Source organism: Solanum verrucosum, unplaced genomic scaffold (genome assembly GCF_900185275.1).
Source record: "Solanum verrucosum unplaced genomic scaffold, falcon-dt-bn FXZP01000009.1, whole genome shotgun sequence".
Taxonomy (NCBI): Eukaryota; Viridiplantae; Streptophyta; class Magnoliopsida; order Solanales; family Solanaceae; genus Solanum; species Solanum verrucosum.
This window is the reverse complement of record NW_026020231.1, coordinates 4,320,061-4,347,378: the sequence shown is the minus strand read 5'-3', so window position 1 is coordinate 4,347,378 and position 27,318 is coordinate 4,320,061. Positions and strand designations below refer to the sequence as shown.

Genomic DNA, 27,318 nt, shown 5'->3' with positions numbered 1-27,318 from the left:
ATGTTGGCTTATAGTTTCTTTTTATTTTGGTACATTTTATTTTTATGTTCTAAAAGGATTGGTTTCTATTCTGAAATAGGGGTTGCCACATTTCAAGTTAGTCTCCACTTCTTTGCAAAAAAAAAAAAAGTTGCTACTTGCTAGAGAGATAAATGACCTAACAATGATAACACTTGCATGTCATTAACTCTCACACCACCAAAACTGGGGTCATAATTAGAAAAATATGTGTTATAAATATGAATTTTCGTATCATAATTATATTCTGAAGTAATGTTTTGGCATGACTTTAATTTCTAAAGAATTTATGCCACATTAGGGCATAATGATGCACATGATTAGGATACGTGTCCGTCTGTTAGTGTGAAGGATACAAGTGCTCCAATTTTTAGACGGCAAGGACTCCGGTGTCTCAATAGTATAATGAAGGATATATATATACCATTTTCGATAGTTTGGGGTATATTTGTCCTTCCCCCTAAATTTTATAAGATTTAAGATATCCGGCAAAAGTTATGTATTCGACATAAGTTGAGAGAACTTTCCTCGCGCTCGGTGTTAGTTTTGGAGGAGTAAGTTATTCTTATTACAACATAACTTGTGGGTTTTAAAACTGAAATGTTGTCTTGCTCAATATAAGTTCTATGGAAACTAAATTGTGCCTTCTACGTTGTCATAACTTGTGGGCTCTAAGCTGAACTTTTTGCCTTTATCGGCATAAGTAATGTAGAAATTAAGCGGTACAAGTTATGCATTTTAAGTCATAACTTGTGTTATATTATGATACGAAAAAAATAAACTTATGTTGAAGTGGAACAAGATTCTTTTGTTATTTTGGAGCAAGTATATTCAGTGACATTTTTTACTTAAAATGTTGAATGACAAAAATTAAAGACCATCAAATTTAAAGATGAAAAATAAAAGTATAATTTACATAAACCTCATAGTGTTAAGAGTCAATTACACTATTTCCCTACTCTTTTTCAAATTACAAAAATCACTTAAAATTTATGAATTTCGGATACATCACTGGACTTCCGGATACATGCATCACTGAACTTCCGGATATATCGCTGGACATCCGGATACATAGGTGAGGGATGTATCTGAGAGGGGAGGAATGTATCAAAGAGGGAATAGGACATCCAAATACATCATTGGACTTCCGGATACATAGGTGAGGAATGTATCAGAGATGAGAGAGATGTATTCGAGAGGAGGACAAAAATGTATCCGCGAGAGGAGAGTGATGTATCCGAGAGGGGATTTTTGAAAAAAATTTAAATAGTAAGAAATTTTAGAGATTATGATAAAATAAGATGTGTATTTAGGTAATTTTTTGAAAATAAAAACTACTCCAAGATAGGGATACTTGTGTGAATGACACACAAATCACAATAATCACAAAGTAAATCTTACAAAAGTAGGTCCCAAAACCGTATTCTGATCCAAACCCAAAAGTAATTAATTGGGTTATGAGAACCAGATCCACGGCCCACAAGAGATATTATGGACTTGCAACACTTGGAGGCCCATCTCCTAGAAAAAATTATGCAAAATGACAAATCTCTAGAGTATATTATGTAATATACTTATAGTTTCGATTATTTTTAAATCATGACTATAGTTTTACGAAATTTCGCTATTTAGTTTTCTAATTGTATAAATTCAGAATTTGTATAATTTGGTTCTTGATTGTATAAATCCAAAATTTGTATACACTTACCCTAGCTATTTGTATATGATTTATGAAAATTTCATAATAAATTACCATGTTTGTATATTGACAAGCGAAATATACAAACGGAGTTTTGAAAAACTCCTAAATGTATAAATACAAGATTTGTATATGCTTAACCTGTTTGTATATTCGCAAGCGAATTATACAAACGTGCAAACGAAATATACGAGGACAAGCGATATATACAACTGCAACTATTTGTATATAATTACCCTGATTGTATATTTGCAAGCCAAATATATACACGAGTAAACGAAATATACAAACGGCAGCCTCCATAGCAAATAGAACTATAGTTATGAAGCGCAATTACCAAAATTATAATTATAGAACCATATTATGTCTATTATCTTTTCTATTTCTGAAATTTTCTCTTCAATATATATATTATGGAAAATTTCATAAATAGTTTAGATTAGAAACATAATAAGGCTCCTTACCTAAAATTTGATTAATTACATAATGTAGTTATAGTTTAAGTAGTTATCCAGATTATGATTTGTATATCTAGTGTGACTATCAAATATAACTCTAAATTTAATTAATGCTAGACACGATAATTTCGAAAAAAATCTCACAAATCAAGGAAAAAATTCCAAGAATGTTATTCTTGAGTGGTTTTCCCACTAGGCGCAAGGAATCTATTTTTTTTATTTTTGTAAATATTTTGAGTTATTTATGTAAATGCATCCACTCATCAAAGTTGACAATTTTTTTTTTTTTTAAAACCTCTTAAGTGTGCATATATAGCTTCAACTAGGGAATTTGGTCGCGCTTTGCGCAGTTATAAAAAATATTGGTAAATTTATTTTAAAATTTAATTATGATACAAGAAATAAAAAATTAATTATATAAATAAGAAAATGATAAAATCAAAATACAAAAAAAAAATTGTAGGATTAGAGCTTAAGTGAATTACATTTTATCATAAAATATTTTTCAAGATTAAAAGGCTAATTTATTAAGAAAAAATTCATATATTATGATGTTAATACATATAATTCAATAAACATATTTAAGGATTTGATTTTTTTATTTATTTTTATCTAATGTTAAATTTACTATCCGATGAATCTTCTTTTTATTTGAAAAAAAATGATGAAACTAAAATAGGAGGAAAAAGAAATAAGTATTCAATTTAATTTCTTCTTTGATACTTAATCCTTTCACTTTCCTTGTTTTTTCTCTTATTTTTCATTATCGTCTAAATAAATATTTTTCTCTTATTTTTCATCATCATCTAAATAAACCTCTATTGCTAATTTTTGTGTATATCTTATATTATTCTCTTGGTAATTCTTTTAAAGTAGTTCTTTTAAATGAACAAATTTCAAGAAAATGTAAATGGTTTTTCACCATAAGAAACACCAAAGAACTGTGTATTTCAATTTTTAATATACATTTCTTTTGAGCTATGAGTAGTAAAATTTGAACGTTTGTTAGCGTAGTTAGCTATTTCTGACAAAGTTACAAATAACTAATTTGAGCCTAAGTGAAAATGTAATCTACTACAATTAAAATTTTTATAAGAACCTAAATTTTAAAAAATTATAGAGATAGCATATTTTTGTTAAGTTTGTAATCACAAAAACAAAGATGAAAAAAAGTTACATAATCAATACACATATTTTTGAGTTTTTATCCGGCTCCCCTTCTATCCAAATCCAAGAAACTTTTTATGGAGTCAAACTAAAGTATAAATTTGATATTACAATAATAATATGAAATATCACTATTTCAAATATGAAATAAAAATAATAATCTTGAGTAGGAATCTTGTGAAATAAAAAATATGAATTTTATATATTGACAAAATTAAAGTAATATCATAAGGTATCTTAAATTTTGAAATTAAATAATTGGGGGTTATGAATATGAAAATTTAAAGAAAATGAGTTAATAATATTAATTAAATTTAAAGTTCAATCGGTACAAGTTATGGAGATAAATTTTTTAATATAAATAAAAGAAGGAAAATAAAATAATAAAGACAAAAAAACTCATGAACTATCCAACATTTCTTGGATGTCTAAGTTTTATTAGGAAAGAAAGTAAATCAACTTCTCCTTTTTTTTGTATTACTTCATTGTGTTTAATAAAATTGAAAGAGGAGAAAAAATGCAATAAAAAAAGAGACAAATATCTTGAATGATTGACGTAGTAAATATTGAGACTTTTAATTTTTTGTAATAAAGAATAATAATGAGTGTAAATAATTTTTGAGACATTTAAGTATAACAATAAATAAAGTAGTAGTAATTGATATATTTATTAAATATACAATAATAAGTAAGTAGAAAAATATGAAAAATTGTCAAAAAAAATTGATAGAATCCTTGGCCAAAGAGAGGTGTAACTTCACTTTTCTAACATCTAGCTTATATTATATATAAATTTTTAAGCACAACAATATCTAATAGCTATGAGAAATGTACTATCGATAATATACGGTTCAACCATGGCAAAATTTTAGAATATTGAAATAAAAATACGACAATAATTGAAAAAATTGTCAAAAAATTGAGGAACAGAATAAATAGAATCATTGGCCATAGAGAGGTGCAACTTGAATTTTCTAACATTTAGCTTATATTATATATAGATTTTTAAGCACAATAATATCCAATAGCTATGAGAAATGTACCATAAATAATATACCTTTCAGCAATGACAAAAATTTAGAATATTGAAATAAAAATAATACATGAATGAATCTTTAAAATATTGGAAACATTCAAACTTTATACTTCTATGATCATCTCTCTTGATGAATCTTTCAACATAATTAAGTTTCCTTCTTCATTTCGATGAACATATACTAAACTAATGTGAATATCTCTTTGTAATGAATCTTTGAAGAATATATCTTTGATCTTCATCAAAGTGAAGCACATATCATGTCACTATCGTTTCTATGATTTCTTATGGAAAATATGAAGAACAAAAAAAATAAAAAAGAGAAAAAAAAACTACACTAATAATGAGAAAATGAAAAATGAATATTCAACATGTCCCTGGGTGATTGTTATTTATAGATTTGATAATTCATAAGAATAGTTAGAAAGGAGTTGAATAGTCATTTATTTAAGTAGAGAATATGAATAGATGGTGGTTTTTTTGTGACTCGTTGGATAGAATTAGAATAGTAAATATGATTGAATTTTTTATTTAATAAAGAAAATATTTAATGAAAATAATTAAGAAAAAATCTCAAAAAAAGGAGAGAAAAATAGTTAGAAAGGAGTTGAATAGTCATGCTATTTAAGTAGAGAATATAAATAGATAGTTTTTTTGTAACTCATTAGATATAATTAGAATAGTAAATATGATTGAATTTTTTATTTAATAAATTGAAATATTTAATGAAAAGAATAAAGAAAAAATCTCAAAAAAAAAGAAGAGAAAAATATATACTATATGAATGGAGGAATTTATTGGAAGTCATTGAGATGTGACACATCACATTTTCTATGTTTCTCCTTTATATTATTTTATATATATAGATTTGAAGATGTGTAGAAAAAACACGAAAATAAAACTAAAAGTTATTTGTTAGGATTATGTGCCATAATACATACTTCTGTTAAATAAATAAAAAGTAAAGTTTCTTTTCTCTAAGCCAGGATTTACGCCTTGCTTGAGTAATATTTTAGTCAATTCCTAAATTGGTTAAGTTATATGAGTGTTGTAAAAGTAACTAAAAGAATTAGATTTTTTATAAAAAAAAATTAATCCACAATTTTTTTTGTCAATTTTGTTGAAATAAATCAGAAACCTCTCAAACAGTTGAGCTAAGAGTCTCGAAATATGTAACAACGCTTCAATCTTAAACAAATTGAGATTAGCTATATGAATAATTGATTATATCGCTCTATTTAATCTTGATTGTGCTCCAATAGGAAAAGGAAAAAAATGTGGAAATTTGCGAGGAAAAGGATTGAAGTTAATTCCGATCTAGTAGGTGAACTATATTTCTTAATTATTTGTCCGAAACTACTCCCTCCTTCCCAAATTATTTTTCACATTTTCTTAGAGTCAAACTATATAAATTTTAATTAATATTTTAAGATGTATTTATTAATTTCATCATATTGATATAAGAAAAAAAATATTTAACTTATAGTGTTTCTCATGTAGTATTTAGATATCTAAATTTTGGTATTAAATTAATATAATCTAATTTAACTCCGAATATTAATCAAATTGTCTCTCAATAAGTTATTACTTTATGAACTATAATAATTTCATTTTTAAAAATATTATCCATTGCTGATTATGCATGAACTTAGTTTTAACTTTAGGTAACGTAGATGTGACATAGTTCACTACGCTTTTGGTTGATCAAGTCGACATGCACATGAATTTGACATTTATAAAAATATTTTTTGACTTAATTAAGTTCAATAAATAATACTTTTTCTTTTTCTTTTGGGTGTGTAACATTTAAGTTGTGTCTTTTAGTACCCATCAAGTATCCCATATTAAATGGGTTCCTTATTAGTTATTATTCTCTCTATTCTTAATTACTTGTCCATTTTTTATTTTTTAGTTATTCCTAATTACTTGTTCTTTGATAAATCAAGAAAGGACAATTTTATTTTACCTATTATACTTTCAATTAATTACTTTGTAATGTAGAACTTCTTGAAAATCTTAAGTTTTTAATTCATCCACTTCATAATTAATAGAGGTAAAATGGTAAATTTACTATGTCAATAATTATTTTCTTAATAGGTGTGCCAATTTAAAAGCGAACAAGTAATTAAAGATAGTGAAAGTACTTATTAGGGAAGATTCATGAATCATGCACATAACATAATTTAACTATGTATCAAGTTTGAATTGCTCTTATCATATTTCAACATCATCTAAGTCCAAAGTCCAACCCACGGCCCACGCTATAATATATCACTCCTTTATTTTTATTTTATTCTCGAGTGTTTTTTATTTCAAATTCAGATAAATTCAAATTTTAAAATGTATATCTAAATTTAAATATATATAGTATATATAAAGATTTGCTCGCAAAATATTTCCTTTTAACCTATGAGTTTATGATTGAATCTGCGACTATTCAAACTTCATTAAACTCAATGATGAAAAATGTGATAAAAATTATTTATGTTTTTGAAAAAACAAACAAACTATTTTTGGTGTCTTTTGGATCTCCATTCCAATGCCATTGGGTTTCCACACGGAGAGTACAAACTTCGCAAATCTTAAGCTAAAGTTTTTATGGAAACTTGGATTGCTTTTAATATCCGCCACTACCCTCGCTACTTCTCATGCATGCATTGCGCCACCAAAAAATAAAAAAAGAGATCGGTGGGTAAGACGGTTCAAAATATGAAGAAGTAAGGACATTTAAAGAAATAAGAAAATAGTGTAATTTTCCATTGAAAGGGGTACGTGTGAACTCTTTACGCTCATGTCACTCATTCCATTGAAAGGGGTATGTTGCAGAAACTCATTAACTTCAAATCACAAGTTTGACTCTATAAAATATTTCTCCATCTGTAAAAGAGATCTCGAATTTAAAATTTTGAGTCGGAGAATAATATTGTCTTTGATAAACATTTCACCTTTTGGAGTAGAACTTCGATTCTAAAAACAAATAAATTTAAATTAATCGAGCCTCAAAATCCCATCCGCGTAACATCTCATGTGGCAAATAGCCTGAATGTTGTCCTACCATTTCCCAAGTCTTAACTCACTTTTGGTTTCTTCGATAAAATCCCCCATGTGATCCTTCAACCCCCCCTTTGTACTACAAAGAATCCATTCTGGCAAATATATATATATTAAAATATGATTTTGATACTGAAGAGAATAATGGGTCTTGCAGTATAAAGATCAATTCTTTAATTTTTAGAGTGAATTGAAATATTAAATTCTTGAATCTTTTGAAATTGTATTAACATGCATTATATGTATTATAAGTAACAATTTGTTATACTTTAAAAATTCAAATTCTTATAAAATGGTTTGTAAAGAAAATGAATCTTAACTTGGATTTTATTCCTCATAAAAAAAAAAATTAGTTCATTAAATGTTTTAGAAGTAACAATTTGTTGTACTTTAAAAATTCAAATTCTTATAAAATGGTTTGTATAGAAAATGAATCTTAACTTGGATTTTATTCCTCATAAAAAAAAAAAAGTTCATTAAAGTGATAACTGAGGCAATAGCGGACTTATGGAGTGTTTGACAACCACAATATATGGGTCAAATTATAATACTCCATATAATTATACATTAAAAACACATATTTTCAACGAATTCCATCAGAAATATGCTCGTAACATAAATCAATTTTACTTTGATATCATATGAAAAAATAGACTTTAATCGCCAACTCATTTTTAAAAACTAGTTCACGAGTTAGAGATTTTTTAATTTATTTTTTGGTTTCCCAGCCGGTGTCCAGAGTCCACATTGAAACTCCAACTAAATTCGAATCGCGCTCTGCAGGGCCCATTCGGGGGTGGTGCTCCTCCCAACAAGATTTTCTTCATACCCAAGGCTCGAACTCGAAACCTTTGGTTAAGGGTGAAACAGTCTCACCACTGCGGCACAACCCATGTCGGTGAGTTAGAGAATTATATAAACAGTTCATTCTCTCAACCACCATTGTGGTAAACTTACTCATTAAAATAATAGTGTCAAATACTATTATATTACTATACTACTTATCATGGACACCAAATAAAGTTCCATAGATAAATGCATCTCCCCATTCACTTATATTAGCTGTTGCCAGTAAGTTTTTGAACTCTGTTTCCCTCTCTCTGTTAATATGCTAGCTGTAACCTTTGATGATATATATATATAATAAATACTACAACTATTTTAAATTACTCCTATTGTTATACACTATTCTCCCCAAAATAAGCCTTCAGCAGTAGAGTTCTCATTAGGCCATTTTCCATCTGAAGTCAATGGATCCTCCACCTATTCCATCCCATATCCCTGCCACTCCAATAGTTACCATTGCCCAACAAAACTATTCAGATTCTGCCAGCTCTTCACCGCGCTCCCGGCAAAATGATACATGGGATCAGGAGTCGTTGGCACTAGTACCTGGTGCCAAACTCCGCCTCATATGCAGCTATGGTGGTCACATTATTCCTCGTCCCCATGATAAGTCCCTCTGCTATGTTGGTGGTGACACGCGCATTGTGGTTGCTGAGCGTCAGTCCTCCCTTGCTGATCTTCAATCTCGCCTTTCCCATACTCTCCTCAATGGGCGCGGATTTTCCCTCAAGTATCAGCTCCCTAATGAAGAACTTGACTCCCTTGTATCTGTCACAACTGATGAAGACTTGGATAACATGATCGAAGAATATGATCGTGCAATGTCAGCTTCCCCTTTGAAACCGTCTCGTCTTCGTTTGTTCCTTTTTCTTGCCAAACCTGAAACTGCAGCCTCTATGGGTTGCCTCCTTGCTGATTCTAAATCTGAAACGTGGTTTGTTGATGCTCTTAACAATGCTAGCTTGCTTTCTAGAGGACTTTCTGATTCAGCTGCAGAGGGTAATTTTCTGGAGCTTGAAAGGATTCCCAAAAGTGATTCTGGTGTAAACTTGGATCATGCTCAGAATGAGTCAATGGCTGTAAACAATAGGCAAATGGCAAAGAATGTAATCCAAGAAGTGCAATCCACTATGCCTGATTCACCAATGGTTGAAACAACCTCATCATTTGAATCAAGTGTTTCATCCCCATCTATGCCAAATTTGCCTCAAATTAAGGTTAGAGCAGAAGATGGTCAAATGAATGCAAGATTCCATGATCAGATGCTCGGGTTAGATGAGCAGTTTTCACACATGAATGTAGCTTCAAATACACAAAATCTGGATGATGGTTACCTTCATTTGGCTGCACAAGCTGCAACGCCACCTCTTCCTACTGTAATTGGTGGTGCAGCCGTTATGTCATCAGCTACCTTGGTGAACGCTGCACCAGCTACAGGGGAACATCATGGCCGGGTTATCTCTGATGATGAGAAATCAGATCATGGTGCACCCTCTGGACGCCGAAAGCCTCCATTGCCTTTACAGCCTATTCAGCGGAAAGTTGGAGATGGTTATAGCTTGCCATCACCTGATTCAAAGCATGCTGGAGGTTACAACTTGCAATCACCTGATTCTGTAGCAAGGTATAATTATCACTATGTCCAAGATCAATCAAAAATAGCATGACATCTAAGAAACACAAACCTCATCTCAGTAATTATCATACAGCTCTTCAAAATTTTATACTCAAGATTCCATCGTAGGACCTATGCTCTTATTTAAGAGTTTTGGCATCTAAAATAATAGCTTTAGACATATTATTTAGATCTAAACAACAAAAAGAACTAGTAACCACAAAGAGATAACAGGACTTGAAGGTAATTATTGCTCTTCAGTCTTCACTTTTAGCATGTTTTATCATACTAGAGATTAAAATCATTGAGAACTTTATACTTTCATCAACTAAAATATTTTGGATGTTTTCCAGTGATAGCAGCATCGCATCAGGTACATCCTTCTCGAAACACACGGTTTACCAAGATGCATCTCCAGCAACAGGTCGCGAGACCAGAATGCATCCAGCTGTTATGGACTATAACTCTCAAATTCAGATGCAGCAAGTTCAAGATTCTGTAGTTATGCAAGTTCCACAGCAAAATCAGCAGCAGCAGCAGCAGTTCGTTCCTGCCAATGCGCATTACATCCAACATACTGCAACAGGTCCAGTGGCAGTCCCGTCTTACTATCAAATGTATGCACCCCCAACCCAGCAACCACTTCATCAACAAATGGATCAGCAGTATCAAATGTATTATGTGCCAGTACCTCAGACTCAACAGTATAATTTGACAGTGCAATCTAATATAGCTGATGCTAGTGCTGTAGCTTCTAACCAGCAGCTAACACCACCAAATCCAACAACGGTTTCATCCTCAGCAGCGTTTAAAGAAGCTCTCCCACCTATTTATCCAGCAAGGACAATCCAGTCCTCTAAGCCTGAAATGCCTGCCAATGTATACATAACAGCTACCCCAGCAAATCAAACAGTAGTTCAAGTTCCTTCAAGTCAATATCATCAACAGTATTACGGCCTATCCCAGGTTCCTCCTCCATCACAGCAAATGGCTACTGTTCCTAATGGCGCTGCTAATTACGGCTATGAATATTCTCATCCTGTGCATGACCAGGTGTTCTATGCCCAACAAACAGCTCCAACACTTCCTTCTCATTACCAAACTATGACCCCTAACACTGCAGTTTTACTATCACAGGCTACAGCACAGCTAGCTGCGGAGAATACCACAACTCAGAACAGAACTTCATAGCCTCTATAAATAAAACCAAGCCGTTCAAAGATTTGATATCAAGTGTAATTTTATTTTTTTTACAGTATGAAGTATATTATGGCAGAGAATAAGGGTATCATGGTATTCTTCATCCTACAACATGCTGCTGCTATGATAGGGCTAAGAACATACTTGCATGTGGTGTCATAAGGTGAAATGAAGAACAATGTTGTAATTGCTTTCCATGTAGTTATTGCTCCACCTTTGGTCATATATTGTCTTAAAATAACTGGTATTGGATAATAAAAAACCTATAGACTAATTCTTTGGTCAACAACATTCATTTCATTTATGCTTCTCTGGATTATATAAAAAAGGAGAAGAATTGGTTTCCTCAGGTAACATGCTCTTGATATCTGCATCATGTTGAGCTCAATATAATATGTTGAAGCCTACTGAAGTTGTTTGATGGTGCGTTATTCAGAAATGTGTCATTTATGGTTAAGAAAACCATGAGCTCAGTCCAATGGGACGACATAACAAACTCTAGTTCAATCAAGTCAGAATACAACACTTCCTGAACTTATAGAGACCAAAAGAATTGCTATAGCCTATAGGCACTTCAATTCAAAATTCAAGTGAAGTGTTATTAACAAGCGTAAGAAAAAAGGAATAGGATGATTTCTATAGCTAGCAACACAAATCATAAATCCTTAACAAGCAAAAGACGAGAGAAATAGTTAATACAAAAACAAGCTGAATTGCCTCTTGCCTTCCATTAAAACTAATCCTTCTTTCATGATTCAGTTCTAGCTACACGAATCAGATGAACCAAACAAAATTTTTAAACAGATCATCATCTTTTTCCTTTTACATCCAGTTATCTTTATGTTTCAGCTTATCAGATAAATAATCATGATTAGCTCAATTGGCTAGCAGATCTAACATACTGCAGCACCAACACTACCAGGTAAGTCAACCGAATCATGTTCTCTGAATGTGGAGTCCCCATAGGATGTTCAATCAATAAAATAATTTTGACTTCGAATTGGCTATCAGATTGAGAGTTGTAAAATAGGTGTGCCACTTACAAATGCAGCTATCTGGCTTATTATATCTCATACATGATACAACTACAGACTATAGTTGCTATTCCATGTAACATGGGCTGCCTGACACCCCTTCCTTGAAAAAGGGAAAACCCTCTGATTTTTGTCACTTAAATAAGAACAGAATTGTCAGAAATTAAACTCATATGAATAATAATCAAATGGAATTATAATTATGATATTTACTAATTGCTCAATGTTTACATGCTGCATACTGCTTTGCAAGCACATAGTTTTCTACTTAAAACTCACATGCCGTCAAAACAAAGAGCATGTGCAAATTCATTAACCAGTCATCAAGAAATATAAAATAAAATGATTTCCAACAGATGAGTGTCTTTAGTATCATAAACAGATGGCGACGAAATTCTCTATCAGTCAAGACAAGTTCAAATTTAAGTATGGCTGAAGAAAATTTGCTGTATGTAAAATCTCAAATGGAATGACCATAAAAACCATTAGTTAATAAGGCAGCTGCACTGTCACAATGTCATTGTTAAAGAAATTTCTAGGTTTGTCATTGGCAAATACCCACGTAGTTCAGTTATTTCCACAAATTTACATAATTTTTTTGAATCAAGCTCTAATTTTTTTTGGTCATAAATTTAACCCCTTAACATATGACATATATATGGTGTGTAATATGTAACATGTAGTACATTTGGCTACAGTTACTTAATGTAATTTATTACCATATGTCATCAATATCAACCAATTCATGTTCAAACACCTATAGAAATTCATGTACCACTGGAAGATATCACCACATAAGTTAAAATGGAGATTTACACTTACCTGTGTGCCTTATTCGTATTGTCTGTCTTACAGACTTCGAATCCTCGTTGAATGATGATTACTAAGACAGATCCATGAACGAACAACGGAGATTGTTCACCTCTTCAATCAAATGACAAAGAAGTTAGATAAACTTAAAGAACACACTGATTAAGATAAATAATTTGAAAGAGACCTGCATGGGACCTTTTGCACAGTAGGTTGGGAGTTGTGAAAACATTAATTATTGGACATAAAACAAGAACTCAAGATTATATTCATCTACCAACCTAATTTAAAACATTACTGTAGATTCAGAATCTAGTAAAGCTCCAATCTTTGAGCAGACAAATGTGTCTTGATTCTGTTTTCTTCATATTTATTTGTTAATCATGTTAACAGCCATTAATTCACCCTCTTCCCCGAGCTGCCGGTACTTTAAAACCCAATTCTCCGTTCCCAAATCCTTAACTTTTGCCCTCTCCATTCAACTTCAATCTAGGCAAGGCTCTATTTCTCTTATGTATAAACTACAACTTTTGTTTTGTATCTAATATGTATAAATTCTTTCAGGAATCTCAAGATCAGTAACTGTCTCTCTCTCAACAAACCCAACAATCAAAGCACCAATGCATCCGGAGAAGCACCTGCTACAACTGATACCCTTCGAATCATATTGGCTGCAGGGGGCACCGGAGGCCATATTTATCCGGCGATTGCCATTGCTGACGACCTTAAAGTCCTTGACCCAAATGCCCAAATTCTCTTTGTTGGACTTCAAACTGGAATGGAAAGCACCGCAGTGCCAACAGCAGGATACTCCTTTGAACCGATTCCTGCTGCACCATTAGGCCGGCCCTTTTTCTCTCTCTACAACTTATTCGTCCTCCCTTTTGTTCTCGTCAAATCCCTAATTAAAAGTTTCCAAATATTTAAAGAATTCAAACCCCATATAGTAATTGGAACTGGGGGGTTTGTTTCATTTCCAATTTGCTTAGCTGCAAGTCTCAAAGGCATTAAACTTGCAATTCAAGAACAAAATTCAGTACCCGGAATCGCTAATCGGGTGCTTTCTTTATTTGCATATAATGTGTTTGTTGCATTTAATTCTAGTGTTGATTGTTTTTGGCAAAAGAACAAATGCGTGGTGTGCGGAAATCCAGTGAGATTGTCTTTGAGGCAATATGCGTCTAAGGCCGTGGGAAGGCGTCATTTCTTTTCAAATGCAGTTGTAGGGAAGGGGGATGGTAAGGTGGTATTGATTCTTGGAGGCTCATTGGGTGCTAATGCACTTAATGTTGCTATTTTGCATTTGTATTCTGAGATGTTAAAAGAACGGAAAGACTTGTTTTTGATATGGCAAACCGGGGTCTTAGCATATGATGAGATGGAGAGCCTCGTGAAATTTCATCCCCGATTATACATTACCCCGTGAGTGTTGTTTCGTTTTAACAGCTCAATGCCTTTTGTCATTAGAGCTGCAAATGTTTTATATCCTGATTTAGACTAGACAATTGTGTATTACTTTATGGCAAATTTTGCATTTCAGGCTTCTAAGTTTTCGTTAAGAAAGAGATATCCTTTTCTCCGTTTTAATCTGATTTGATCCTAACTTGGTGAAGGTTCTTGCACTCCATGGATTTAGCATATGCAGCTGCAGACCTTGTTGTATCTAGAGCTGGAGCAATGATCTGTACTGAGATCTTAACTGCTGGGAAACCTAGTATTCTGGTAAGTAAACACATTCTATAGGGTACTAAGTGTTGCCAAAGAAAATATTGGATGATTGGAATGAACTAAATGAAAACTTATGAATGTACAAACTATTAAAGAAAGTGATACTGGAATGTAGGAAAAATGTAGATGATGATCGTTGTCTACGATGTACAACTTCAATTCTATTTATAGACATTTAATTTGACTAGCTTTGGGCCTGTCCAAAACTTATTTTGGCCTTGTTCTGATATCTTTTGTCTAACATTTTTGCATGTTTCTGCTCATTATGGCCTAGTATATGGAAGTAACTGTTAACTTGATCAGCTGATATTCCTTTCCTTAGGATTTGCATCACCTAACCGAATTGATTCATGTTTTAGCTGATCATCGTGGAAGTGTAGCTTCTTCTTTCTACTGGTTATTGAAAAGAACCTATATGTAGACACACACACCTATTTTTCCTCCTTGTTTTTATAACTCTGTTACTTCAGATTCCTTGAAATATTAGTATACTAATCTTGGCAAAACACTTCTTTATAACTTTTCCTTGAAATTCTTGCAGATACCTTCGCCGAATGTGACTGAAGGACATCAATTTCACAATGCTTGTCTAATGGCTGATTTGGTTGGTTCAACGGTTATAACTGAAGATGAACTTGACTCTCTTACTCTTAAAAGTTCTATTGAAGAAATTTTAGGTATGGTAATCTGTCTTGTATGTGAGGAATTATTCTCATTATATTTGCAGTTAGTCAGAAAAACAATCCAATCATCATTTTGCTTTCATGGTTTTGTTACCTTTCGTTTTGTCTTGATCTAAATATCAATGATTTTGATTCGGAATGTGAAACTCTGTATGTCCATGATGTCACTTATAATATTTAAAACTAGCGAGGCTGGAGTTAGAGCATAGTATCATGGCTATAAATATACCTGGTGTTAGTAATTGGTTCGACTGCAGCTAAGTTCATATTCATTGAACTTAGTACAAGAGATATGGTAATTTTAGTCTTGTAACCTGAAATATCTCTAAAGCTATCCTCACATATTAGAAATCTGCTGAAAGAGAATGCAGTTACATTTACCAGACTGCTCGCTCTCATATCAGTAATCACAGAATCTTTGACACACCTGAGACATAAAGAGAGACAGAGAGGGAGGGGGAGGTTGCCATTATTGGTTGTCATATATGTAGATTTTTAAGTCTTTATACATTCCTATCTTTAGTATATCTCCATATAAACAAGAATTCACAGAAAGGTGAAATAAACAATAGCCAGTCTCACAATTGTCACTATAAACGAATAAGAGATCATTGATACACATTGCTTAGTTCCTTTAAGTTGCTGAAGATAAGGGATACGAGTGCTTCACAAATTATATTGTGCTCATCATCTCCTTATGGAATTCACATATCCATGTCATACCTACATCCTACTAGATTGGATAACAATGTCAATAGTACATAGCTTTTTCTGTAAATGGCCAACATATGTTTAGATTGCATAAATAGACATATAACAACCCCTTGCATAGAATGGCATATAGGAGGTGTTATACCAAACACCAAAATTTCAAAAAAGAACCAGGAGTCTTGTTGTAGAGTAGATGTGTTCTACTCGTTCTAGTTGTATTTTCTTCAAATGGATAACTCTTTTACCATGGTCTAGTTTAATGGCTTCCTACTTCTTAAAATTTTTTGTGTATGGAGTGGAGTTGCCAATCAATTTTGCACTTTAGCATCCTCTATTTTGGCTGCTCTAGATGCATGTTTAACTTGTTCCCTAAATCATGTTATTCTTCTGGTCAGTTGTGCTAATTATGTAAAAATTATTGCATCGATTCTCCTGATGCAACCTCCATTATGTAACGGTGTTTCTTGCAGATAATGAGAGATTGATGACGGAGATGTCTGAGAGAGCTCTCAAGACTGCGAAGCCGAATGCATCTATTGAAATTGCTAAACACCTTCTTTCTCTTGTAAACTCTTCGATGAAATTCTGAATCATGCTTGCATTTTTACATTCAAAGATTAAAATCTTAGCTGCGAACTTCATTTGGGATATTTATTAATTTCTTCCCCTCCTTGCTTATCAATCACAACTACACTCTTATAAGAAAAATCTCAATTATTTTTGTATACAAATTAGATATTTTACTGAACATGAATGGACATAATTTTTTAGAATATGACACCAGTTCTGGATTTGCAATTTTGTATCTATGTCCTCCACTTAATTTCTAATTGGACAGTGTTTCTCACACTAGTGAGAAGATTTTTGTGTTGATGATTGATGTTACTCCATTGCGTCTCTTTTTCATTCACTAATTCGATAAGAATTCAAATATTTGTGTACGCCATAAGCCACTTCTCTCTTTCACGCATCATCTAAGATAGCTATTTCTTAATCACAAGTAAATAAAAAATCTGTTATATAATTCATTGAATCGTATTTTTTTAATTTAAAGTTATCTCAAATTATTCAAAAATAAAGTACTAAAAAAATTCTATATTTTCTACTGATTTATTAAAAAAACTAATATGATTAAAAAAGTTCAACCGGACACGTAACATATGTTGCATGCATATAATACCCCTCGTTGAAAATTGAAAGCAAGAATAAATGAAGGCAATGAAAGGGAACTTGGTATTTGGAAATTCAGAACTTAGGTATTAATGATTATACTGTTTAATTCCAATTAAAATGATTGCGTTTCCTCAATCGGATCTCCGTTGGGCGATTCATTCGGCGGCTGCACTTCTTTCTTTCTCCGCCGCCGGTAGTCCGCCGCAGCGGCTGAGACGACTCTGCATCAGTGCTAGCGCCGGTGATGGTAGAACGACCCCTAAGCCCTCTGTTTGTACGGCAGATGAGCTTCATTACGTTCCCCTTCCCAACAATGAATGGAATCTCGCCCTATGGCGCTACTTGCCTTCATCGCAGGTTCTCTACATTGGAATCAAACACACACACACACACACACACTCTCTCTCTCTCTCTCTCTGTATATAGAAATTCAGAAAAGAAATTATGCATATATAATTATGAAAATGTGTGTGCAGCGGAGCCGCAGGAATCATCCTCTGTTATTATTGTCTGGAGTGGGCACTAATGCCATTGGCTATGATCTTGCTCCTGGTGTAAGTCTCTGTTTTTTCTTCCTTTCCATCCAGCTATCAACATGCCTCTTGCTGATTGAGTTCGTATATATATATATATATATATATATATATATATTGGTTCTAGTCTTCTTAAGCCTTAATTGTAATTTGTATTATCATAAGAATTTATGTAGAAGTTATTGGTTCATAACAACCAATAGACGATTGGAGGCCTGATGTTTCCAATGTTATTGTTAATTATTGGGCAAGCAAAGGTTGTAGATTCATCTAAGTTGTTTTAGTTCTTGTGGTGCAGTTCAAGCTTTGAACATATTCAAATCCTCAGTCTTTTGAACCAACTTCCAGACGTGTTTCTTCAATAAGCACCATGTAATGAAGTTGGTCTAACATATTTAAAGCTTTTGATTGGGTAGAGTAATCGTAGAATATTACCTTGTTACTATAATTTTGGCTTGAACCTATCCACTTTACGAAATATGCTAACTTCCACCTCTTGTAGTCTTGGTATCTCTAGGACATCCTTATAACATCATTTTCTCAATTGGTGTCTCAAATTAGTGCAGAAGACCTTAAAGGTGGCACCACTGTTCTTTTACATTGAATAATATGATGGATGTTCCATGATTAAGATCTACTTATTTAAATGTCTAACAGCTGTGTGAAAATTAACATACCATCTATGATTGTGGAGATAGTTTCGCACACTTGATTATTGTATATAAACACAATATTGTACACTTTGTGCCTGTCTAATTGCAAAATGCATTAACCTTGAGGGTGCGATGGTTTGTTTCCGTTGGCTTTCTTAGATTGATCTTACCGCTTTCATCTCTCTGTATTTCAAGATACAAGCAAAAAATATCTGTGTGAACAAATTTGTTCATTGAAAAACTTTTTTCTGATTTTCCTCTGGTTTGTCTTTGACTTTTAGATAGACAACAGTTAACTTTCAATCAAGAATTTTGGTTACTCTGCAGTCATCTTTTGCACGACATATGTCTGGGCAAGGATTTGATACTTGGATTCTTGAAGTTCGAGGAGCAGGCTTGAGTGCAAAAAATAGTCTAAAGGATCCTCGCCAAGGTACTACAGATTCAAATGGTTTAACTGTGACTCATGAGGCAAATAATGCTTCTATCAATGGGAATACTGTCCAATCTGATGACTTGCAAATTTTGACAAATTTGGCAGGAAAATTTGAGGGTATATCTGAAGAGCAACTTAGCTCAACTGATGAAGGTCAGTAACAATGGATAACTTATTGCTTAGCATACAAAATCAATCAGGAAGAAATGGTGAAACTGTAAAACCCTTTTGAAAAGGAGAATGCATGGTCATCACATTCATATTTGGATAAAAAAATTCAGGTTTACGAGATGCAGCACAAGTTTCTTCCATCACTAGCCAACTAAGGGACTTCTGTAACAGACTTGGAGAGATTATTAATGAAAGTCAACAACCAATCACTCAGTTTACTGGTTTGCAAAACCGCTTTTCTATTACACTGGGAGATTTCTGGAAACAGCTTCATCTGATTGGGAAGTATAACTGGGACTTCGATCATTACTTGGAAGAAGATGTGCCTATAGCGGTGAGGTGACATCTCGTGGCATAGTTTTTGAACAGATTGTTCTTTATCTCCTGGTGGATCATATTGTAGGAGCTTTCCTAGGATTATCATATTTATGCACTCGATGTGCATTAGTTAGCCTTTGTGTTTTTTCTTATGTAGATGGACTACATAAGGAACCAAAGCAAACCAAAGGATGGAAAGTTGCTTGCTATTGGACATTCCATGGGAGGTATCTTGCTGTATGCAATGCTCTCACAAGATGGTATAACGCCTTCTCATCTATTACGACTTCTGTACTTCCTAGTCTTAATTATGGGAGAAAATGGTTGCCAAAGTTAGTCAAATAATCTTTGGATTAATTTCATAATGATTCCTACTAGGATTCATTTATTGTTAAAAACAAAAAAACTCCTCGAGAGTCAAAATGACTAAATCTCATAGTTAAAGTCGGAGTAGATAAATTCATCTACAAATTCAGATATTTAAAAACTGAACAAAAAGCACTATAAGTTGCACTTCTCCTCATATCTAAATGATGATATTAGGTCAAAGCTCACTTTGTCTGCTCTTGATAAGCGAAAAGTGCCACACATTTGGGGAAAGAGGGACTACATCTGTAATTTTTTTTCTTTTTTTTAAACCGAGAAATCCGTCTGGGGCCCGCCCCTCTACATCTGTAATCTTCATGTAGTATACATATACATGTTTGTAAATGTGTATGGATTTACCAGGTTACAGAGGAAAGAACACTGAGTTGGCTTCAGTCATCACTTTGGGTTCATCACTGGACTACACTACTTCAAGGTCATCCATGAAAATGCTTATACCCTTCGTAAGTGAAATGAAACACTTCACATACTGCACTTTACGGTTTCATAAAGACCGTACCTATTTTTTATCTCTGATGTGATGAGAAGAGGGTTTTAATTGTTAGTGGATGCACAGGTAGATCCTGCAAAAGCTGTAAATCTTCCAGTTGTTCCAGTCAGAGCATTACTCGCAGCCATCTATCCTCTTGCATCCTATCCTCCGTATCTCTTGTCATGGTTAAATCCTCAGATATCTGCACAAAATATGATGCATCCAGAATTGTTTGAGAGGCTTGTCTTGAAAAACTTTTGTAAGTATGAGCTGGTTTTCTTAGTAAAAGATCGTAGTCATCACTGAAAAGAGATGCAAAACATGATTGACTTGTAGGCTGTGTTCGATATGATGGAAAATGTTTTCCGTGGAAAATAAGTGGGTTTCTTACTTATTTTCTTGTGTTTGATACACAAGCAAAATATGTTATCCTAAAAGCATTTGTATATAATCTAGACAAATACTAAAGGAGGAGAAGTTAGAGGGTAGTAGTTATGGGGTGGTGGGATGGGAGCTACAGGGGGTGTGAATGAAGATGAGGTGTATTGAAGGTGGGAGGACACTATCAATGTGGAATGTCACTTGTGTAACTTGTTTTCCATACTTGCATTAGGGAAGTCATTTTACTCAACTTTTAGAAACTTATTTTCCTAGAGAACATGTTTTTCAAAAATTTTGATCAACCGAACATGAGAAAATTGGAAATTCCTCCATACCGAACACACCCATAATGTTTTCTTTTTACGGTTAGTTGCATCCTGATAGTAAACGTCTTAAAGAGAATTGATATAATTGGTTCCACCTTAGGTGAATTGTTGACTTGATGGAAGGGGATAACAAGTGCATGAAATCCTAAACAAGATTGGTATCATCATATGGCATTACACTAGAACATCAATATCCAATAGGCAGTCAAGTTTTTGCATACAGTTCAAGCTAATATATGAGAATTTTCCTGAGAGAGATGTCATTATACGAGAAATCTTATTTAATTTACTTAGATATCCACGGTTGTCGATTATCATGTCATTGCACAATTGAATCTAACCTTTTGCTTCTCCAATAGTGGGTCTCATCGCATGTTTTATATCTGAGGGCGTTACCACAGTTGAACTCAGATAGTTTGTAAAGTTCTGTTTTTGTTACTCTGTATTGTACTCCCATTCAAACTTTTAACAACCTTTATCTTGGAAATACTCACATTTATTGTGGGAAAAATGACTTTGTAGTTTTTATTTCTGAAATTCCTTTAGTTTCTCAAGCAAACTCTGTCAAGTAGATCCCTGACCAAGCAGTATTAGATGAATAAATTGTGTGTCTTTGTCATATTGTGTTGCATCAACTGTCTTTGAGATCATTAGACCACTGCTAACATGATACTTTGCACACCTAACTTCTCTCTCAAAGCCTTCAATAGATTAAAATATTGCATCCCCCAAACTCCCAACACTCCCCACTTAAAAAGAAAATAAGAAAAACTTTTGAGTGCTTTTACTGCTTTTATTCATGGAGTATCACATGGCCACATTTTATGCAGGCACTATTCCTGCTAAACTTCTGTCACAGCTATCAACAGCCTTCGGAAAGGGTGGACTACGGAATAGAAGTGGGACTTTCTTTTACAAGGACCATCTTCACAAAACCAATGTACCTGTTTTAGCTCTCGCAGGAGACAAAGACCTTATTTGTCCTCCTGAAGCTGTGTATGGTAGAATGTCAATTTGTGATTTGTTATCATGCTTACTCACATATTTACCTTCTTCCGATCATTTCTTTAATTAGCTGACTGGTAACTTTTTACTGTCATGTTCATGTACTAGAAACTGTCAAGCTGATTCCTGAGAACTTGGCTACTTATAAAGTTTTTGGTGAACCTCGAGGTCCACACTATGCCCATTATGATCTAGTCGGTGGACGAATGGTATGTGATATTGAAATAGTCATTTCAAAAAAGTTGCCACCCCACTAGTACAAGTTAGTTATAAATATGATGCAATGTAAATGCAGGCATACTATCAAGTATATCCACGTATAATTGAATTCCTCAGTCGACATGATATCTGTTGATCTACACCGGAGTGTAGCATCCTCTGCATCCAGTTCCATGTGAAGGTGTGGCAGAACTTGACCACCTCTACCACAGTGCAAGTGTCATGCGACAGTGGGAGAAGCTGAACCGTTAGTTATACACCCAGTGTGTGGGATCATGAGATGGGTGTAAAAGGCCAGGAGACCATGCAAACCATCTTAGTAGGAAGTATACGTCCATTGAGTTTCAAAGATGAGTAATTATGAACCATTGTGGGCAAGAGCGGAGGAGCTACAATACTAGGTATGGGTTCGGACGTATTCATCAGCTTTACCCTGTATTTATATTAATAAATTCATTTAATGTGTATAAATATTTAATTGTGAACCCTCTGTCATTAAATGGTTGGTAAGAAATGTGTAGTTGTGAAGCATCAGAAGTTCAATTCACTCGTAAAACAGTTGTATTGAGGGCCATTGAGGATTTTTTGGTTTGTGGTATAGGTTATGGAGGAGTTTGCCTGTATTTGTTTAAATCTTTTTCTCATTTGATTTGACATCCTGCCTACTTCTATTCCTCAATATTGATCAGAGATTGAAGGAATCAAGGTCCATTTATTGGATTGTAGTGACCCACTTGGAAAGCTATTGGCACTAAAAATGATAAGAAGGTCCACTCTTTAAATGTTAACATATGATGGTGTCAAGTTTTAAAGTGTTTTGACCAAAATACCCGTCTCTATAAAGATACATATACCAGGTGCAGCACTTGTCAATTTGAACCTAACATCTATTCTAGTAGGGCCAGTAGTGTACACGAGAAAAACAAGTAGAAAATAGAAAATTTAAGTAAAGAGGATAAAAGGTTAGGGAACAGTAGATGAAGTTTTGGCCTTTTATGGATATGGAGTAGTGGACCTCCTTCTTTCTTTCATGATATTTTTTCGATCATATTAATATGAGAAGAATTGTTCTTTATTTCTATATATTTACTTTTACTGTTTTTCTATGCAACACTGGAGCCAAAGGTCTTCCAAAAATAACCTCTCTACTTCATCAAGGTAAGGGAAAAGACTGGGTATATTATTGTTGTAATATGAGAAAGATTACAATTTATAATATTTTTCGAATCTGAAAATTTATATTACCTCTTAAACTAGATCTTGTGAAATATGTATGTAACATACCAAAATATGTGACATCACCCAAAAAATTTCCCTCCAGTAACAAATTTAGGGGTTAGTGTGCAAATATAAACAAAGGAACTAAACTGGCACGAGAAAAAAAAAGAGGCAAATTATAGTATGAAGCACGAAATCAACCTTGACATAGGATGGCAGAAACTTATCTTGCAATACATATAAAATTTGTACCATTCAATCACTGTACTCAAACCAGAAGCCTAATACTTTGTGTACCACTCGTTTCAATCCATCCACATAGGATTGCCACTCAAACAACAGAACCATCACTATCAGATAGAAACACCCTGCAAAGAATTTTCTTGCTTGTAATGATAACAGAAGAAGCTATACAAAAGACCAACAGGTTCATGAGGGGTGGAATTGTTTTTTGATGTCTAGCTATTAGACAGAGCTGCAGATTTACAAACTGGGCAACTATTTTTTTGACTCAGCCACTGCTTTATGCAACGAATGTGATAGAAATGTCCACAATCCAGCTTCCCCATCTCATCCTCAGCCTCATATTCCTCCTGTATTCAGAAAGGTACAATGTGTCAACTGTTAGAACCAAAAAATGTTTTCAAGAAGTAACAAAAATGATGTCTAACAAATTATTAGAAATAAACCTGACAGATAGTGCACTGCCTTTCCAATTCTGTGCGGATAAGAGATAAATTACTCAAAAGAAGGGTTTGGTTCTTCTAACACATCGAGCTATCTCGTCTTCTCTCAATCCTGTGTTGACATATCCAATTTTGTCACCAAGTTCCAGCAATTCCTGTTTGTTTCAAGGGTGGTCGTTAATTATGAGAATATGAAATAGAAACAAGGATGTCTAGATTGACAAGGGAATGACTTGCCTCATAGGACATGTTATCCACATCTAGTCTCCAGTTCCGGTATCGATCAAGACCATCTGTTCTTCCTCCCATAAGACTATTTTGAAGCATCACAATCTGCAATCACACCCCAAAAAGATCATGTATATTATGTCCTTAAATTTGGTTCCCGTTGTTCCATGGCAGCCGCCCACAATTCAGGAGATAACAGTGATGAAATATGGCAAGCAATTACCAGATTTTCGGAATCTTTAATGAAACTAGTTAGACAGAAATCAAATTAAGTAATTCGACGATTTCTATAAGAACAAAGGCATATTGATTCTAAACACTTTAAATAATGCCAACGTCAAACTTTGACAGCATTGAGTCAATGATGCTCAAGAGTATCAACTAAGTCATGTGATTTGAGGTGCTAGAGCAATTCCTTGGACTAAGCATGACGTCTCATTTAATTTGATTTGGCACTCAAAACTAAATGGTACGATCACAAGAAACTGTTGTATCTTCCTAGCTAACCAACATAATAAGTCAATAAACAATATTTTGGGCATTTTCCTAGCTAACCAACATAAATAAGTCATTAAACAATATGCTGGGCATCTTCCTAGCAAACCAACATAAATAAGTAAATAAGATCTGCTGGGCCATCTTCCTATCTAACCAGACATATTTGAAACACTAAGGCAAAAATGATAAGCAGGACGTATCAGCATGTAATACTGCCCAAGTTGCTGTTTTCCAGTAATAAACTGGACAAAAACTGGTGCAAAAACCCATCGCCCTAACACTGGTTCCTTCTAAAGAAAATGACAATTGACAATAAAATAGATATTCTCAAAACCATTGACATGACAGACAATGTGGTATCATGGGCTAGATGCTTGTGAGCACCAGAGAACTTACTTTTACTTGGACAGTCACATAGGAACGACAATACACAATTCACATGATAAACGGCAGCGAAGCAGCACGATATAACTAATCTATTTGGCAGTAAAGTATGTATATACTCACCTCTGCAAGTCCTTCTGAATAACCATGGCGAGAATGTCGATGATGCCTAGATGCAAATAACTCTATTTGGGAGCGTGGTATACTAAGGCTACTTTCTATATCCAGAAAAGGGTTGTCTTCTGGGCTCACCATTCTTCGTATAGGACATGCAGATCGCTGTACAGAAAGGAAAGGAAACAACTGTTAGATTTGCTAGAATTAACTTACATGTGAACCTTGCAATCAGCTTTATCAAGAATAAAATGTAAATCATGTACATTCACCTACAGATCTATTTGACTGAGGTTACAGCTTAAAATATTCATACGGTAGATTCAAAAGTGAGAATGGTGAGAAAATGAAGTAAACAAGGACAAGAGCGAGATAAACAAGCAGAACCAACAATGAGACATGGAGTGGAAGGATCACCAAGCAAGACTTTTTTTATTTGTAGAATGACCAAGTCTGACTTACCAAATAACTTTGATAATCAACAACTTCAATTCTTTGAGAGAAAGATGTAGTATGCAAGATTAGACATATCCGCAAATGACAAACCTAAAGAGCATAAGCTAAAATAGATGACATCCTAATTCATTGAGGGCACCTTCCCCACTTTTTGTCATCAGCTATCTACTAAGCTCTAATGGATTATTTAGAGGACAATATTACTATTGAAACTTTACTTCAGGCTGAAAAGCAACAAGCCACTGAGAAGCCCAAGGCAGATCCAAAGCTTAAAACTCAAAAGGTATTTGGAACATATGAAACCAAGATCAACAAGTAAATTCAAATAGTTAGCTAAATGAAACAGAATTGGGTACAAACAAGCAACAAACTTGGCATAGCAATTCAAATGCTTAAGAAAACAGTAAGTAAATAGTACCTCTCTAGGCGTAACTTTGTCACTTTCAATTCTTCCCCTCCCAGACACGGGTCTTCTTGAAACAACGCAATCAACAGAAGCAGCATCAGTAGTTAATCCAATTCCAGGACCACACCAAACGTCAGGAACCGCCACACAGCTCGATGATAACGATAACGGTGCTGATGAAGACGACGACGATGAAGGGTTATTATTCTGGACTGAGTTACTGCAGCCAATGGATACTCCTCCACCAACATTAACAGCAGAATTAAGGGATTTGTTCTTGTTGCTGTTCTGCTTTTTCTTCTTGACCCTTTTGGGATCCCAGTCAGCCGAAGTCCTAATCACAGCAGGAACCGACACTTGCGGTGATGCTGTACAACCCAGTCCCCTAAATGTAGCAAAGTTCTTCTTTTTAGTGGAAAAAACTGTAGAGGCACTGGGGGTAGTTGAGTTTTCATGGGTAGGACTTGTAGGTGAAAATGGTGCTAAAAGTAGAGATGAAATGGTGGGTTTAGTGGAGCGAGAAGAAGAAATTGGATCCATATCTTGGGTTTCTTGTTGGTTTTGCGTTCTGGGTTTTCTGTATCTAATCTGTTCTGAAACTGTGGAGCTTTCTGAAAACACTACAGGCATAGTTGCTCTGCACAGTAAAGGTGAAGAAGACAACAATGGAGAATTCAAGATTTGGGTTTGTAAAGAAAATTGATGTTGATTTTTGTAGAGAGAGAGAAGCACTAAAGAGAAGATATTGAAGATAAAAAGGGTGAAATTGAGAGGGAGAGAATAAGGGGGTGTCAGAGCCAGAGAAGAAACATTTTAAGAAGGAGAGAAACACAAGAATGATGAAGTGAGAGGTGAGGAAAAAAACTGAAAAAGAATATACTCTACTCCACTCCCCCCTCCCCAATTAGAGTCCGACTATTTTAAATTTCCGCTATATAAGATCTCACTTAAGAAAATGCTCTCTCAAGTGGGATTATTTTCAATTCACACTATGTATGTTCTCACTCGGGGAATGTTCTTTCTAAGAATTTTTTCATACTAAATTAAATCTAAGATTTATGATCAAAGAAGGAGCAATTAATTCACTACACCACATCTTTGATGATACTATCGTTAAAATATGAGAAAAAAATTAATAGCTTAATATTAAAAATCTCACTTTAACAAAATTATAGATGATATATATAAAATTTTATAT

At 33.8% G+C, this 27,318-nt stretch overlaps 4 protein-coding genes across 5 annotated transcripts; 3 read left to right on the top strand and 1 right to left on the bottom strand.

The window, feature by feature from the left end:
- The first annotated feature begins 8,572 nt into the window (after positions 1-8,572).
- On the top strand, positions 8,573-11,456 carry LOC125832673 (transcriptional regulator DEF1-like). Its single transcript, XM_049511873.1, has 2 exons — positions 8,573-9,899; positions 10,244-11,456. The coding sequence occupies exons 1-2, from the start codon at positions 8,680-8,682 to the stop codon at positions 11,079-11,081; spliced, it is 2,058 nt and encodes a 685-aa protein (XP_049367830.1). The 5' UTR covers positions 8,573-8,679; the 3' UTR covers positions 11,082-11,456.
- Positions 11,457-13,097: 1,641 nt separating this feature from the next.
- LOC125832676 (uncharacterized) lies at positions 13,098-16,858 on the top strand. The gene is made up of 5 exons (XM_049511877.1): positions 13,098-13,427; positions 13,499-14,356; positions 14,548-14,656; positions 15,204-15,339; positions 16,527-16,858. Exons 1-5 carry the CDS (start codon positions 13,318-13,320, stop codon positions 16,643-16,645), a joined length of 1,332 nt encoding a protein of 443 aa, XP_049367834.1. The 5' UTR covers positions 13,098-13,317; the 3' UTR covers positions 16,646-16,858.
- A 453-nt stretch (positions 16,859-17,311) lies between these two features.
- LOC125832675 (uncharacterized) lies at positions 17,312-22,723 on the top strand. Of its 2 annotated transcripts, none has more exons than XR_007443240.1 (11): positions 17,312-17,586; positions 17,706-17,783; positions 18,743-18,848; positions 18,957-19,004; positions 19,133-19,356; positions 19,498-19,600; positions 20,070-20,170; positions 20,284-20,458; positions 21,737-21,902; positions 22,020-22,120; positions 22,207-22,723. XR_007443240.1 is itself a non-coding variant. In XM_049511876.1 (11 exons), the coding sequence occupies exons 1-11, from the start codon at positions 17,347-17,349 to the stop codon at positions 22,264-22,266; spliced, it is 1,407 nt and encodes a 468-aa protein (XP_049367833.1). In that variant the 5' UTR covers positions 17,312-17,346; the 3' UTR covers positions 22,267-22,723. The 2 variants fall into 2 exon arrangements, 1 of the variants encoding a protein (XP_049367833.1); XM_049511876.1 differs by having other exon boundaries at positions 21,737-21,907.
- An 804-nt stretch (positions 22,724-23,527) lies between these two features.
- On the bottom strand, positions 23,528-26,944 carry LOC125832421 (uncharacterized). The gene is given in 6 exon segments (XM_049511569.1): positions 23,528-23,941; positions 24,038-24,097; positions 24,100-24,189; positions 24,272-24,367; positions 25,268-25,423; positions 26,133-26,944. Coding segments are annotated over 6 exon segments (1,155 nt in total). The 5' UTR covers positions 26,751-26,944; the 3' UTR covers positions 23,528-23,806.
- Positions 26,945-27,318: the final 374 nt, after the last annotated feature.